Source organism: Pelmatolapia mariae, linkage group LG13, assembly GCF_036321145.2.
Source record: "Pelmatolapia mariae isolate MD_Pm_ZW linkage group LG13, Pm_UMD_F_2, whole genome shotgun sequence".
Classification (NCBI taxonomy): Eukaryota; Metazoa; Chordata; class Actinopteri; order Cichliformes; family Cichlidae; genus Pelmatolapia; species Pelmatolapia mariae.
Window position 1 is genome coordinate 10,700,909 of NC_086238.1, and position 15,504 is coordinate 10,716,412.

Genomic DNA, 15,504 nt, shown 5'->3' on the forward strand with positions numbered 1-15,504 from the left:
AGTAACTATCAGAGATCTTTGAAATCTGATAAGGGAATTGTATGCATTTTTTTTAAGAAAATCAGAAAGTTTAATATCCATTTGACCTGAATGAGTTAGAGTGGCAGCATTCACACCTACTCAGTTGTGTTTACTCCTCCAGAAAAAGCTCTGTCTAAAGCAGGAAAAGCTTCCTGGTGCTGAGGATATAAATGGAACTATCACCTTGGCTCCTGCAACTAATGTGTTTCTCAGCTTCTTATAGATGATGATGTGGATTTCATAAAATAGTTATTTTGTAAATTATGAGTCATTTTTTTCCTCTCTATCCTTTGTTGTTAGGGAACTGCAGTCAACGGGAGTATCACAGATTGTTAAAACTGCACTGCTGGTATGGATGCATTTAATTTTATGTCTTAAAAATGCTCACAAAGTTGTCTAACATGTATCTAACTAATCTACGAGTTGGACTAAACCTGGTTTAATCCTTCAAATCAATTTAAAGTTCAACTAAGTCAGTAGACCAGTGTCCAGTAGTTACAACTCTGCTGCCATCTGCTGGTCAGCAGTGTAACACTGCAACCCACACAGCAGCTGCTCTATTAAGTTTTCATCTCTTTCAGTGTGCTCTTATCTTTGTAAATAAACAAATAACATTTTTTCTATATAGACAAGTCAAAATACCTGCTGTGACACAAACCGTGGGGAAAAAAGAAATGCAGACACACTGTAGTGTTAAAATGGACCACTTTACTCTTGCACAAGACATCCATAGAGCGCATTTTCAATATAAAAATAAAATCACCTGCTTTGGAGCACATTTAAACGCAACTGTGCCTCTTGTTAAGAACCCAAACCAATGCACACAATTTAGAGATGGATCTCAAGTGTTCATTCCTTCAGCAGAACACACATTCATTAAGCTTAACTTTTGGTTCATGTTTTAGTTTCCTTTAGCAGAAAACACGACAAACGCTGGTCACAGTAAAACATGAAAGTGGCAGCGCAGAAGTTGGTGGATACAATGAGACAGAAAAAAAAAGTCCAGGACAGGCAGGAACCATGCATAGCCGTGTGTGTGGGAAAAAAAAAATCCTGCAGAAACCTGTTAAACCAGCCAAAGAAAAGGACTACAAACCGAGCAGAGCTGTGAGAAATAAAGAGGGGCTGGTTAAGGAAGTGCTTCTGTCTGAAGTACACGGGAACACTCCAACACTTCCTTCCATCCAAAATTAGCTTCTTTTAAATATTTTATGAATACTCTCGCACATAAATAGCATCATTATTGCTCATTAGAAAAAAAAAAACAAGACTCAAGTAACACTCACACACACGCCTGCATTTAAATCTACAGAGTGGCACTTGAGCGGCCTTAACAAAGCAAACACGATGGCAAAAAGATGCTAGCAACTCAACTCACTTTAATAAGCGCTTCAAAGCTTTGTCATCGTTAAAATTACTCTAAGTAAGAAAAGTACCTCCTCAGGAACAGAGGAGGAGGTCAAATTATTACAAGGGAACTAATTCATTAAATTAAACATACTTGGGAGACAACGGGTTCAAATATAACACAGTCAAATTACTCTTGTGTAGTGAATATTTACAGTTTAAGATAATCAGTACTGATTAGCTTCATTCCTTTGAAATCTGTCACTTATTCATCTGCGCCGTTCGTCTGGGATGTCCGACTGCGATCAGCGGCGACTTCGCTGCCAGGCTCGTCTATGTCCTGATCCTGAAAAGGAAAAAGCAGTAAGTGAATATGAGCTCATTTCCTCCATCGAGGTAAACATTTTAAACGTGCTGCACCTTCTTCAGCACTTCCAGCACTCCTTTCACAGTGGACATCAGTGAGTTTGCTGATTTGCTCAGGAGCTCGCGGTAGACTTTCTTCTCTTCCTCCACGGTCTTCAGAGTCTGCTCGGTTTGGCTCAGAGTGCTTTTCACCTCCTCCAGCTCCCTCGACAAAGATTTATTGGCTTGCTCCAACTGAGCTTTAACCTTTGTGTCTTCGTCTGCGATAAAGAATCAACACCAAGTCAGGATCACAGAGAGAGCAGGTCAGTGGGCAAACGCTGGTCACAGTAAAACATGAAATCGGAACTGGAAACAGCAGCGTATCCCACTGAAGTCTGTAAAAACTAGCCACTTTATTAGGTACACCTGTCCAACTGCTCACTAACACAAATATCTAATCAGCCAGTCACATGTTAGCAACAAGGTCAAGATGACCTGCAGAAGTATTTCAGAAAGTGCTGATCTACTGGGATTTTCACACACCAAAACAACTCCTTACAACCAAGGAATGTAACCTAACATTAGCAAGGTGTACCTAATAAAACATCCAATCATCGTAACTATACACTACATTTAACTGCCTCTCAAGTTAGTCCACCATCTTGGTGACAAAGGTCTGTGCTGTCAGTTTGTGATTAACAAAGGATTGTTATACAATATGTGCACAGCTGGTCAGTAACCTCTCTTAATGTTTTATGAATGCCTGTGTTTTAGTATTTCTTCCGTGTGTAATCATGAGCATCCATGTGGCGGTATCCTCGCAACAGCAAAGAAACAGCTCAGTCGTGGACATTGTGGACCGCCAGTAAACATCAGTGTCTATAAATGCCAACATCAAACATTCACAAACATGTGATAAGGGCAAAATATGGGGTAAGGGCAGTAGGAAGACCTGTAGATTAATAATATGTTACATATTCTCTAACTTGTTTACACTCCTGCACATATACTGTAGTGAAGCCATGTAAATCTGTCTGTTCTGTTGGATAATAAGGTTCAGTCCTACAACCGCCTTCCTTTTCTTTGAAGACTGTGTTTGTGTTTATGTTACAGTCAAACTTTTAACTAATTTCCACAGTTTCCATTTTGAATTTACAGTAAACTCAGTTTTGCAGACTCCTCTTTGCCATCCAACATACAATGTGCCAGTTCACGTTTCACCAGACATCACAGAAGGATTGTCCGGAGAATGAAGTGAGACTGAGCTTCTCTGTAGCAACGCTCAAATTGAGCCAGATCATTGTCCCGAGGGACTACTGACACAGAGTGTAGCTTGCAGTTTAGGACATATAATGCAATCCAAAACGTACCCATTTTAGCATCCTGCAACATAAGCTTCTGCTCTATTTCCTCTCTCGCCTTCTCACTCTTCTCTAGCTTCTGCATCATGCTGCCGATGTCAACCATAGCTCCGTTATACACGATCAGGTTACCAGACTCGCTGGCCTCTGACTGAGCACGAGTTTTAGAAGCAGGAAGCAGTCCACGGTTACCTTAAGGAAGGAAATGTGATAAAAATAAAGTCATTTGGCATCTGTCGCTCCATCCTGCTTAAATGAAATTTATGGAAACTTAAAGGAAACACTAATAGAAATATCTCCAGGCTTACCTGTGAGATTTTCAATCTGGGCTTCATTGAAAGAAGGAATGGGTTCATCTTTTCCCCTGTCTGTCAGTTTTCGGTAGTAACACGATTCTCTGACAACAGGTTTGTTCAAAAGCTTCTTTATCTGAAAGCAGAAATCAACAAGACGGATTTACTGAGCTGTAAGGCTGACGGTACGTGTCTTAAAGCAAAGTGAAAAAGAAAGTCTGACAGGGTGAGAATCACAGAACCAGAAAGACCATGTGCTTGTGTTTTCACCTGAGCACGAGAGAGATGCAGTCCCAGTGTGTACAAGATCTCCTCCAGGTCTCTCTCAAGTAAATAGCCACAGTGGCTCTGATCAAAGTAGACAAACGCCATCAGCAGCTCCCTGTTGTGCGTGATCATCTGTTTCCTTTCCTAGTGTAACGACAACCACGTTCATTAAAAAACAACTTTCTGAACAACATCTATACCTCACCAATGTGTCTATAACAACATACAGCCAACCTTATCTTTGGAGGACCTCTCTTTCGATGATTTTCGGTCATCTTTGCGGTCTTTTCTGTCTCTGTCAGTGGAGTCGTCATCATCTTTGTCTAATAAACAATCAGAAATATTATTTCTTAAAACCATTTTGTGTCTTTGTGAAAAGAAAATATCCCAAGTAGTACACAGTTCCAAATCATTCATTTAATCAAGAAGAAGAGTACAGTACCATCATCCTCATCATCATCTGCATCTTCAGCCTCCATGGGATCATATTCTTCAGCATTGGCTGTGCTGCCATCATCTTCATTCTCCTCTTCATCTCGAGACTCCTCCTTTTTCACTGTCTTTTCTTCAGACTAATTAAAAAAAAAGTTACACAATGACATAAAAACTCACATTTATCAGACAAACAGAGTAAAAACCTGAAAGGCTGCAGAAACCTTTTTCTTCTCTTCCTCATCTTCTTTGGTCTTCTTTGCTGTTGGTTCTTCATTCTCTTCTTCTTTCTCCTTCTTCATTTCACGCTTTTCAGCCTCTTTCTTTTCAGCCTCTTTTTTGGCTTTCTTCTCCTTCTTCTCATCCTTAGTAGGAAGCGCAGCAAGGGCTTTATATATGCGGTAACCAAAATCTCTCTGCAGCATCTCATTAAAAAGCTCAGCAAACAGAGAAACCTGTACAGAAAGAAGACAGTATATTAAAAAACCTGTAAAGAAAGCAAACACACACACTTCACATGTGTGTGTTTGCAGGTCTTTGTAACAAACCCCAGAGCATTAATTCTCACCTCAAATGAGTGCTCCTTGTTGTCTTCTAGTCTGTAGTCCAGTAGCACACTCAGGGACATGACACTGCAGTCAAATTTGCCGTTCTTGGCTGCCCAGTTTGGGTGTACAAGGATGGTAGGCTCATCAGGAAGGATGTAGCGCCTTTCTCTCCGCTGGCGCTCAAGCTCCTCCTGCCTCTTCTTTTCCTCCTCCTGACAGACAAAAGTATCCATCAGGTGGAATTTAAAATTAACCTTAATTACTGAAAAGATTTTGTTATATATAAAAGGCTTAAAAAAAAAAAAAGATATTTATCTGTACCTCTCTGTCATCCTCAGTGCGTGCTGGCTCCTCTTCCTCCACATCCTTGGTCTCTACTTTCTCGGGCTCCTTGGACTCTTCCACCTGCTCCTCCACCTTTAGCTGTTTAGTGAGGCGTGCAATCAGCTGTGACTTTAACCCCTTAGAGCTTAGAGAGCGACAATCGAGCTCCTTGCGCAGGTCATTTACCTACAAGTGGAGAAAACGGACATGAAAAAGCAAGTTGAACATTTCTCGTCCTGGTCTCTACTCATACCTGCACCAGCTTTACGCACCTTCATTGATTTCGGGTCAAGTTTAGCCCAGTGAGTGGGAGTACTAACATCCTTCGAATCATCGTCATCCTTCTCCTCTTCCTCCTTGACAGGAAATCATTAAGATAGAGACAGGCAGAGGGAGAGAAAGAGGTGGGATAACAAACAGTCAGCATAGCACTCATGGTCCTAGTGAGCTTCAAAGCTGATCCGTGCAAGAAGCAAGGCCTCATTTGTCTTTCATTCTCTTGTCCTAGTGAGCTCTCGACTGTGTTTAAGTCCACTGCTACTGAAGCGTACACAGGGAAGCTCTCTAGCTCTTATAAAAAATAAATTAAATAAAATAAATAATAATAAATAAAAAAAAAAACAACAGAAATGCTCCCCCCCAGCTGCCAATCAATCAATCTGTGGAACACAAAAAAGGTAAAAATCAATGAGAGGTGTGTCCAAAAGGTGTGTAGGTACATCAGGTGAATGAAGCTGGCCTCCAAACGGAGTGAGGATAGGCTGGCCCTACCATGCTCTATGACTGGGGTATTGCCATTTATGGGTTTTATACACCTACGTCAGATAGGAGCCATGTGTCCTTCTGTCCAACCAACTGCCCTGGAAAAACCAAATTCTACATATAGTCCAAATGAAAGTGTAGAATCCAACAACAAGAACAGACAAGAAGCAGGACTTGGGGGAGGTTCTCTTTTCGAAGTCAGACGATATCAAATTGATGTGAAAAATCATATAGAAATACACATTTTTCTACAACAAACACATTATGTGAGCGCAACTGACTCCACAGATTCCAGTACGTTTGTAAATGATGGGTCCCAGTGTTAAAAATTGATCACTGGTTCAAATTTAAACTCATTCTCAATCAATCTGCAAGCAGATGCCTTTTTATAATAATGCAAAACAAATGCTAACATTAACATAAATTACTGAACCAGATTAGCACCCAATTTTGTGGTGTTTAAGCAACTGGAAGCTGTTTTACCATTTGCGACCGGGGCCTACACAACACAACCTAGTCTCACTGCTTCCACTGTGTGTGTCTGCTGGATGTGAGGGAAGGTGGGAGTGCTGATGGAGGAATGGAGGAGTTGGAGCAGAGGAAAAGGGGACAGGTGGAGGAATAAACAGAAGAAGCCTAGGTGAGGTTTGGTGGAGCCGTAATATGCCTGGGTTCGTATCTGTGTGCGTGCAAGGTGGGGTGTGCTTTGTATTTTGTGTGTGTATCTGGGTTTTTTTGTTTTTTGTTTGTTTTTTTGTAAGTCCTGTGCCTTCCTGTGAGAAGCGGAAATGAGAAGAGAGGGATTAGCGGTTCAGTGCCTGTTCTCCATCTGCCTCCTTTCGCTCGGCCGACAGCTTCTCAGCCAGCTGCTCCCGGAGTCGCCGTGACAGCACCTCCCACTCTGAGCGGGTAGGAAGACAATGCCAAACATCCGGAAGAAACAAAACCACTGTCTCCACATGAGCAGGGACTGTCCGCCCCTTGTGTGTCTCCTCTGGCCGATGATAGCGAATCTCTGCAAAACGATACCTGTCGCAAAGGAAGAAGGTGCATTGGAAAGAAACATTCTGGTCAGGGCACAGTATAAAAGGCAAGCCTTGCTATTGGGCAAGCCTTCTACAGCTACTCCCTCCCATCAGGTCACTCAATGATCGTACAGGTCATTACAGTGACCCTTCTCCCACACAACACACAGCATAGACAAATGGACCCAGTTTGCAGCTCTCCGACTGTTGGCACAGGTTACGGCAGCCATTTTGAAAAAGTTGACAGACAATCACAGGAAAATAAAAAATAAAATAAAAAATTAATAATCACACCCCCAAAATTCATCCCCATTATAGCTTCAGCCAATTATGGATGAGTACTCTGCATTTGTCCTAGGATGCACTTGACGTACTACATTAGGGTTGTGTGAAGAGAGACAGAATCAACAGGACAGTGAAAGCCAGTTAAATATGTAAGATATTTAACAGAGAGAATAGAAAAAGAAAAGAAAAGAAAAACAAAAAGTAATGGCAGTGTCTTCTGGTCCAGGCTACTGCTTCCAGCCACCAAGTCCATGCGTTTGGTTTTTCATCACAATGAAATGTGTGTATATGAATAAGAGTGTGTGACAGAAAGAGAGAGCCAAGACTACAACACACAAAAGGCCAAAAAAAAAACCAACATTACACAACACAAAAAATTATAATAGTAAATAATAGATTGCAAATTAACAGCACAATAATCATTAATATAACAAAAATTAAAACAAAACACCCCACTCTACATGTCCAGGAAAGATTTAGTATCGAGGTAGCATAAAGATGCAGTACATTACAGATAATTTAGGATTTTAGTTACAAAGTTAAGAATTATAACACAATCAGTGAGAACAATAAATACTGATGAGAGTAGCGGAACTTACCACTGAGTGCACAGACTAAGGTCTATGCCTGTGAGGGCCTTGCAACAGCGTATCGCTGTCTTAATAAGGACTGATGGATCCTTCTCTGGGTCCACTCCATCCAGAGATGGAGACCAGTGACCACCAATGGCCATGGCCTCATCTTTACCTCTCATGCCCACCAAAAACTGAAGGAGAAAAAGACAGGTGCAAGGAGAGCCACAGAGTACAGGTTAGATGGAAATGGGGAATGGGAATATGGGAAACAAAGGTGCGGAGAGTGAAAAGAGCAAAAAGAATAGAGACAAAAACAGAAAAGCATCAGCAGTATGTCCAAATAATCACACGTCTAATAAATTTGTGCAATATTCTCATTTTCTGACCTTTCCTCTTGCAGACACAGAGGATGCTTCAAACATAACACAGAAATGTAAATGCCAGAATGAATTCCCCCTGCAGGTCGCCTCCTTTCACACACACATCTCTGCAAATCTCCAGACATAAGAAGATGCAACCCCCGTTTTACAGCATCATGGCCTGAAGTTGTCATTCATACAGTGAGCGATATTCAGGTTAGCACTGGTCTATTAATCTTTTAATATTACTGGCCCACAATAGCAACTATGTTATCAGATGCAAACCCAACAAGCTGTCAGTGTAACTGTTCTCCAGAGATGGCGGCTACTGTGCATGACTGTAGTTCCATAAGCTTTGTAGGAATTCTGATGCTGATGATCCGCCCCCCAAAAAATGTAGATACCAGTGTAATTTTCCCACTGAAGCAGCCTGTTAGTTCTTGGTGGCACACTGAAAAGCCATCAAGGCAGACTTGGAGCAAGAAAAGAAACCTACTGTCAACTCTATTTGTCACTGTAAAGTGAGCTCTGACAATAAAAAAAATCTATCTCTGATCTTACTGTTGTTTGTACTATACAGCATTAGAAATAGCTTTCAGGGAAAGGTGAAACAAATAACACACCATGGGTAAATTAACACAAGGGAGCTGACATCAGTTTATAGTTTTCCACACTGAGTATTCAGCAATGGAATAGGATTACTACATCATTGTCAGCTCCTGTGCATTCTAAAGGGTTTGACATACCTTAATCAGTCTAGCAGGATGCTGGAAGGAGTCTCTGACTTCCTGTGGGTCCTCTGCCAGAGCACAGGACTTATGATAGAGCTCCTCTATACTGGGGTTAGCCAGCAGCATCACCTGAAAAACGGAAGAGGCCACATTAAAGTTATAATCCTTACTATACTATTTAAGTCAAATGCCATGTTTTACACAATTTATGGTCTGCATTCCCTCTGCATAAAATGTCAGAGTTCAGTCAGTAATTATGCCTCTTCATCACTGCTTTGTCTCACTAATGCGTTCCTATGAAAATACACGTCTTCATTGGGAGGCTCTTATGATGGCAGCTGTTACTATTCCCACTCTTTACACTGTGTCAGAGGTGTACAAAGATACTACAAATACAAACATAACATTTCCTACTATAGAGGGTTAACAGTCACAGTCAAGGATTAGTTGAAAAGCTGTGGGTGATGGCTTGCACACCTCTAGCTGCCATGTAGCATTACCAGCTTTAACATAATGAATGGTATATGAAGCCTTTTTGACTGTAGGGTATGTACCTCTGTAAGCACCTAAAGATGACATATGCACAGCTCAAACATGACAACTATATACAAGCCTATCATTTTCTGATTTACTTTCATTTTAATGCTGCAGTGCTATGATATACACACTGCAGTTAAAGCTGATTACTGTTAAGTTTATTATTTGAAAGAGCTGTGCGAAAAATTTTTTTACATTACTTATATTGGTGCAACTTATTTAGCACTGGCAGTTGTACCTTAGCGCTGTAGGTATGGTTGGCGTCAGGAGGGTCCAGCACAGCTGTGTTCTTGACTAGAGGATCCACCTCTTTGTGCAAAATGTGGAAGTTACAAGCGTTACTAAACTGGAAGGGTCGCGTAAAAGGGAAGGCATCCACCCAGGTGAAGACAGCATCAAAGAAGTCACTGGGAATGTAGAGGCTCTGGTAGCGCCTCCTCAGCTCCATCATGTCACAGCTGGAGCTGCAGAACACAAGGAGGCTTTCAGATTTCAAACTGGGGCGCCACATCCTGCTGTACAGTATTAAGCTAACATATCTAGGATGATGTGTTTTTAACAAAGGAAATAATATACATACCCATCTAAGCTGAACTTGGAAAACTGGACAGTGTAGCGAGGTACAACTCTGCGAGGCCGTCTTGGGGAGCGGTCACGTCGCGGTGAACGGTCTCTGGAGCGTTTGCGTGTGGGTGACCGTTCTCTTGATCGCCTGCGCTCACGGTCTCTGTCTCTGTTAAAGAATCAATTTTTTAAAAACTTAATGACTCATGACTTCTAATGAACAGGAGGATGAAATGGATGTGGAATAGGTGTATGATGTAGTAATTATATGGTAACTGCCATCTCACCTGCGTTCTTCTTTAGTCCTGAGGATGAGCTCAGGGCCTCGATCGCTGCGAGTGGGGAAACGAGGCGGAGGCTCAATTCTTCGGACAGGCTGCGGCTGTGCCATCATTCTCACTGGGGGCTGGAGCAGACCCCCGGGAAACACTTCTAGCAATGACAAGAATGCAAACCACTTCCTTACTACACATACTATTCTGTGTTCAAACGTGGTACCAAAACAGCAGCACAAATAACACTCATCATTACTAGTTGTTCAGACTGCTTTACAAGGAAACGCTAGATAAATGCCACTGACAAGTACTGTACCTTTGGGCGGAGGCTGTGGCAGCAGAGGCTGAGGAGGGTTTTGGAGAAGAGGGGCAAGAGAAGCAGCAGACAGCTGTGCCTGCAGAAGAGATGGAGGGGGAGCCTGGGCTGGAACACTGAATGTGGTTGGGGGAGGTAGTGACTGCAGCATGGTGGGGGCTGCCTTCATCATGCTGGAAGCTTGAGGCTGATTCTAGATAAAAAGTAACAAAGAAAAATGAAGGTTAATAAATCTTTAAATGCAAACCTGAAACGATCAATAACATGCCAGCTGTGCAACAAATAAAATCTTGGTCAGCAGCTGCTTGGAAGAAAGACACTGGAAGAAGGTCTGAATATGTTTAAATCAAAGACTTGTAGAAATCTCAACAGGGGTTTCCTTAAAGGTTGTCCTAATCAAAGGAAAGCTGACGTGCAGCTTTGATCTCACAGAGTTATTTCAGTTAACCTGCCAAAAGTAATACAGCAGGTTCTAACATGTTAAAAGGAAAAACCTTTTGATAAGAAAGATATTATGACTAACAAAATATGTCAGTTTAAGAGATATCTCTGATGTACAGCTTTATACTGTCAGAAAATCATGATGCTTTCTCACGTTAAAAGACAATGCTTTGTATAATAATATTTTTCATCAAGCAGCGTATTTGCAAAGACAGGTTTGGCATTTTGCTCACCACTTTCAAAGTAAAAAATAGAGCTGAGACTAACTCTGGGCTTATGAAGGTAGTGGAGTTGGAGAAAAACAAATCCACAATAACTAAAAGAAAACAAAAATGAAAAAACAAGCCGAGAGAAGGAACACAAAAAATCTGTGATTCACATCTAAGGGGTTACATTTTGTCTGTTGTCCGCAGTGGAGTGCATGTCCGAGTAGCGCAGCTGCATCCCTGGCTCATTGTAAAGGCTGCCGAGCTGTGGGGAAGCTTGAGGTAAAGGCTGAGGCTGCTGCTGATGCTAGGAGGGATGGAAAACACAACAGTTTAAAAAAAAAAGAAAGAACAGGACTAAGATTTTTTTTTTGAAAAGGACAAATAAAATAAACAAACACTCATAGCAAGACTCTAGAAAGTCTGAGCACATTTTCTGTAGTTGGAAGTAACCCCACCAGTTTCAGATGATGAGAACGTGTTTGCTGTGCATTCAAACATGAAAAAGTGATGATATGATTTTTATTATAGTAAATAAGGACTTAAACACTAAAACCAGTAAAAGGTTTGTGTGCTTAACTTTATAATGAACTCCATGAAAACACTGGTGCTGATATAATTGTGATTATAATATCAAAAAAGGAAAGTTCCTAATTCTGAAAATCGGGGACTGTATAAATACCTCTACATTTGAAATGCAATGCATTTTTGAAACTCCTTAAATTAAAGCTGAAAGTATGCATTTCAAAACAATACAAAGCCACAAACTGTAATGCTGTGCTCCAAAATGCAACCTTTGAATATTCTCACCGACTGATTTGCTAGTTGAGGTAAAGTCTGGATGCGCTGGGCGTTCCACTTGAACGGCATATTCGGGTTGTACACAGCTTCCACTAGGACCCTGTCACCCACCTGGGGAGTCTTCCCCTTCACAGCACTATGAAATACAAATATATACAAAAACACATAAGAAAATCTGTTTGTAATGCTGCATCATTTTCAGATTCACAGAAGCAAACTTGTAGCTCTTTAAGTTATGGATGATAAATAAGGTCCTATGCAGGCTAACAATGGTGCAAGAAAAGGGATTGTATGTGCAATTTATACACTAAAAAACTTCAAGTGAAAGTGTTAATTTTATTAAACCACCAAGTAACAGAATCTGAGCGATGTTAGGACCACCCTTTTTCACCTTAACTGAAAGAAGACATCTTCATCTACAAAGCCAAACGTGTCATGCAGCTTATTGACGACACCAGTGAAGACTCGCTGCTTCTGAGGCTGCGTCTGCTGTTGGTGGCTTGAACGTGGTGTGGGATAAGACACAGTAATTTGGGCTGTCTGCTGTGGGTTAGACAGGCTCAGGCTCGTGGGCAGGGCGACAGGGGGCTGAGGGTCCGGAAAAGAAACAAGAATCAAAACACTACAATTACACTTTAGTGGTATATCTAAAAACTACCCAGGGAGATCGCTTGATAGCTAACTTTGCTATTTCTATATGCATTAAACACAAAGCTTCAAGAAAAAGAACCTAAAAAATAATAATAAATAATAAGGAAATATGCTTTGATATGGTCATCTCCAAAAGAATTCAACCTAAATGATAGTTTGATTATTCAAATGCTCTGTGGAAACGTCCACGAAAAAACTGTAGTACTTGAAAAAGTGTGACAGTATGAGAGCAGACAGGGTGCAGCTGCTGCACCTCGTCTGCAGCAGCTGCCCTTGTCTGTGTCCACAACCGAGCATAATTGCCAGCTAACATGTAAACAGATAGGACAGATCTCGGTGTCTATCTGCCCTACGTAGCAGCTTGAGTTTGTTTGAGTATGTTATTGTAAACACATTACCTGGGAAATGAGTGCCTGCTGAGGCTGTGGAAGCTGAATTAAGAAGAGAAAAAAAAGTGAACTTTTTGTTGAAATGAAACAACAGATTTACACCCAAAGCAAAGACACATCTTGTGCTGTCATAATGCACAGCTGTTTGCTTACTAACAGATTCTTACAACATAAATAATACGATCCATCTAGCTAAAGATGTAAACATGCTGTGCAGCCGTATCAAATTACAATTAGCTTAGTTACATATTTACATTACATTGTCTTGGGGAAAAAAATTGAAAAGTGGCTAAAAAAAAAGCAGAAATGGATTTTATGTTAATTTTAAAGATTTCAAAGTGATCTTACAAAACTTTAAGATTTAGCAAACTTATGGTCAGTTTCCAAACGACCGTTCAGTCTACTGTAACACATCATACGGTGATGTTATATAAAACAATCAGAGAAATCTAAATTTAAAGCACAATGTCAATAAGATTCTAAACTGAAAAGGATATTTTCCAATGTAAGGAAATAAGGTGTGACACAAATAAAAGTAAAGGCCGGCGAGATACCTGATGAGGTACATTGTACAGCTGCTGCTGGGGGGGTTGTTGGGGAGGTTGCTGCTGTTGTTGCTGCTGTTGCTGTTGTTGTTGCTGCTGCTGCTGTTGTTGATACTGCTGAAGCGCTGTATTGATTTGAGACTATGGACATTTAAAAAAAAACAAAAGGGGGGCATTAGCAAAGAGCGTCAAATGTGACCAGGGAAAAGACACACACGTCTTACTATGCTTAGCATTACTCTTTTGTGACTGACCTGCTGTAATGCTGCTGCAGCGGCTGCTGCAGCTTGCTGTTGCAAAGCAGCAGTTTGCTGAGAGAGCTGATAGTTTGCAGCAGACTGGTTGCTGAGAGAGGCTGCAGCCAAGGCTGACTGCTGAGAGTAAACAGCAGGAGATGCTCCCAGAAGAGACGGCTGCTGCACTCCAAGAGCTGTGGGGGGGTGTGGGGTATAATGTGAAATGTGAGTGTAATTGCACCGCCGGGTAAAGTGGTAATGACATTTGATCTGATTTTGCTATACTCACAGTGCAGGCTGTTGAGGTCCAGAGACTGTCCTGTGTGGCCTGGCTGGGACACTGCTGTGGCAGCAAACTGAGTCGCCCACGGCGGATTTTTCTGTCCCCCGAACTGGGCCATGACTCATTCAGATTAAGGGCAGCCTTTCTTCTCCAGGCCAATGCTAACACTATAAAGATAAACCAAAAATCAGGAGTATTAGTAGCAATTTGATCACACGGTCATGACTCTAGAGGTAGAACTTGAACTTGCTTGAATGCCAGCAGCGACTCTTTAAGTGCCTATCGGGGTCCCAGCTTGTGTTTTTGTGTGACACACTGCATGTGCAAGAGTAGATGTTACTTGTGGTGGATGTATAACAGTCAAAAAACTGCATGAATTTCAATCTGGGAGTCTGGCCTGGCTTTAACTTATGTCACCATTTACTTTGCAAAGAATGTTACACATAACAAGGGCAAAGCAAGGGTGCACAGAACAACAAATGAAGACTAAAACCACGTCCGGTGAAGCATTTTAACTCTGATAGGCCAAATTTTTCCCTTCTATAAAAAAAACTGACTTCTGTCTACAGATAAGACATTTATCAGAACCTTGCTCACAGCTCATGGTGATGATGTTGACGCTGAGTGCACTTGCCAAAATAATCTTCACATATGTAGTATACTGTTTCTATGATAGTAAGGCAACACGAGGGAATCCAAAAAACTATACTAATTGTTTAATGAGGGAAAAAATGTGTTCTCATAGTTATCTCCAGGACTCTTCAGATTAGCATATGCTGACACAGCACCCAAAACGGGCTCAAAGGCTGTCCAGCTAACGTTAGCTACTCACTGAGAGTATGCTAGCGTGAGCAGCTAGGCTACTTAACGTTTACGTTCGTCTAGTGAGCTAATGTTGTTATTGTTGAAGGTAACAACAAGCTGACTCGAGCTTCTGTAGCTACGTTAATTTTGCTTAGGCAGCACCTTTCAAAAGTCCCCAGTTTGACTGCAAATATATTAAAATGCAGCATGGCTACTGTACGACAGATACGATAGCAACACATACAGAGCTAACACGTAGCATTTTCGAATCGTTAGCTTTGTTGCCAGATTAGCCTCGTGCTAGATTTGTTGTCGAAAGCGAGGCCTGAATTAAGCTCACAGGCTCTTGTAGTGAATAACCAGTGTTTTAAAAGCATAATAATACACAGCGTAATGACGGCAGGCTCTCTCTTGCATGCAATTTAAGACTGCACGTTACATTTACATTAAATATTTATAATTATTTAGGTAATAAAGATTTTCATTAAAACACTGTCAACAGTGCTTACCGTTGTCTCCCTGCACCGGTCTATTACGGATAGAGAACGCGCATGCGCAGAATGGAAACCCCGTCCGTGCTCCACATCCAGCAGACGGTAGACAGAGTAGTTCAAATATTTACTTGTAATCGTGTGGATATGGTGGTGATAATTCCAGCACTTCATGTAGGAATATAAAGAAGAACAACAGTCTGTTACTACTGATCGTAAAGGTTAGGACATGCTTAGGCCAAAATTAAAATGTAACACCTGAGCTAATTAAGATAATCCAGCTATTA

The 15,504-nt window shown here is 41.3% G+C and overlaps 1 protein-coding gene and 1 non-coding gene across 2 annotated transcripts; both read right to left on the bottom strand.

Moving 5' to 3' along the window:
- Nucleotides 1–709: 709 nt before the first annotated feature.
- Nucleotides 710–15,308, bottom strand: ccar1 (cell division cycle and apoptosis regulator 1). Its single transcript, XM_063491099.1, has 26 exons — nucleotides 15,236–15,308; nucleotides 13,929–14,089; nucleotides 13,658–13,833; nucleotides 13,413–13,544; nucleotides 12,868–12,900; nucleotides 12,210–12,406; nucleotides 11,828–11,954; nucleotides 11,205–11,324; nucleotides 10,371–10,563; nucleotides 10,067–10,211; nucleotides 9,796–9,948; nucleotides 9,454–9,679; nucleotides 8,694–8,807; nucleotides 7,613–7,779; nucleotides 6,522–6,732; nucleotides 5,214–5,297; nucleotides 4,939–5,127; nucleotides 4,638–4,829; nucleotides 4,294–4,524; nucleotides 4,080–4,209; nucleotides 3,872–3,960; nucleotides 3,641–3,781; nucleotides 3,386–3,506; nucleotides 3,087–3,269; nucleotides 1,789–1,994; nucleotides 710–1,714 (listed from the first exon to the last, which is right to left on the bottom strand). The coding sequence occupies exons 2-26, from the start codon at nucleotides 14,038–14,040 to the stop codon at nucleotides 1,634–1,636; spliced, it is 3,753 nt and encodes a 1,250-aa protein (XP_063347169.1). The 5' UTR covers nucleotides 14,041–14,089; nucleotides 15,236–15,308; the 3' UTR covers nucleotides 710–1,633.
- On the bottom strand, nucleotides 8,597–8,661 carry LOC134640495 (small nucleolar RNA SNORD98). Its single transcript, XR_010095474.1, has one exon. It is a non-coding gene; the product is annotated as a small nucleolar RNA SNORD98 (small nucleolar RNA).
- Nucleotides 15,309–15,504: the final 196 nt, after the last annotated feature.

Excerpts from the sequence above, each read along its gene's own strand:
- ccar1 (XM_063491099.1), bottom strand. The coding sequence starts at position 14,040 with ATGGCCCAGTTCGGGGGACAGAAAAATCCGCCGTGGGCGACTCAGTTT. Across the intron at positions 5,298-6,521 it reads AGGAGGCAGATGGAGAACAG|GAGGAAGAGGAGAAGGATGA; the intron begins GCACTGAACCGC and ends TTTCCTGTCAAG. Across the intron at positions 4,210-4,293 it reads ATGAGGAAGAGAAGAAAAAG|TCTGAAGAAAAGACAGTGAA; the intron begins GTTTCTGCAGCC and ends TTTTTTAATTAG.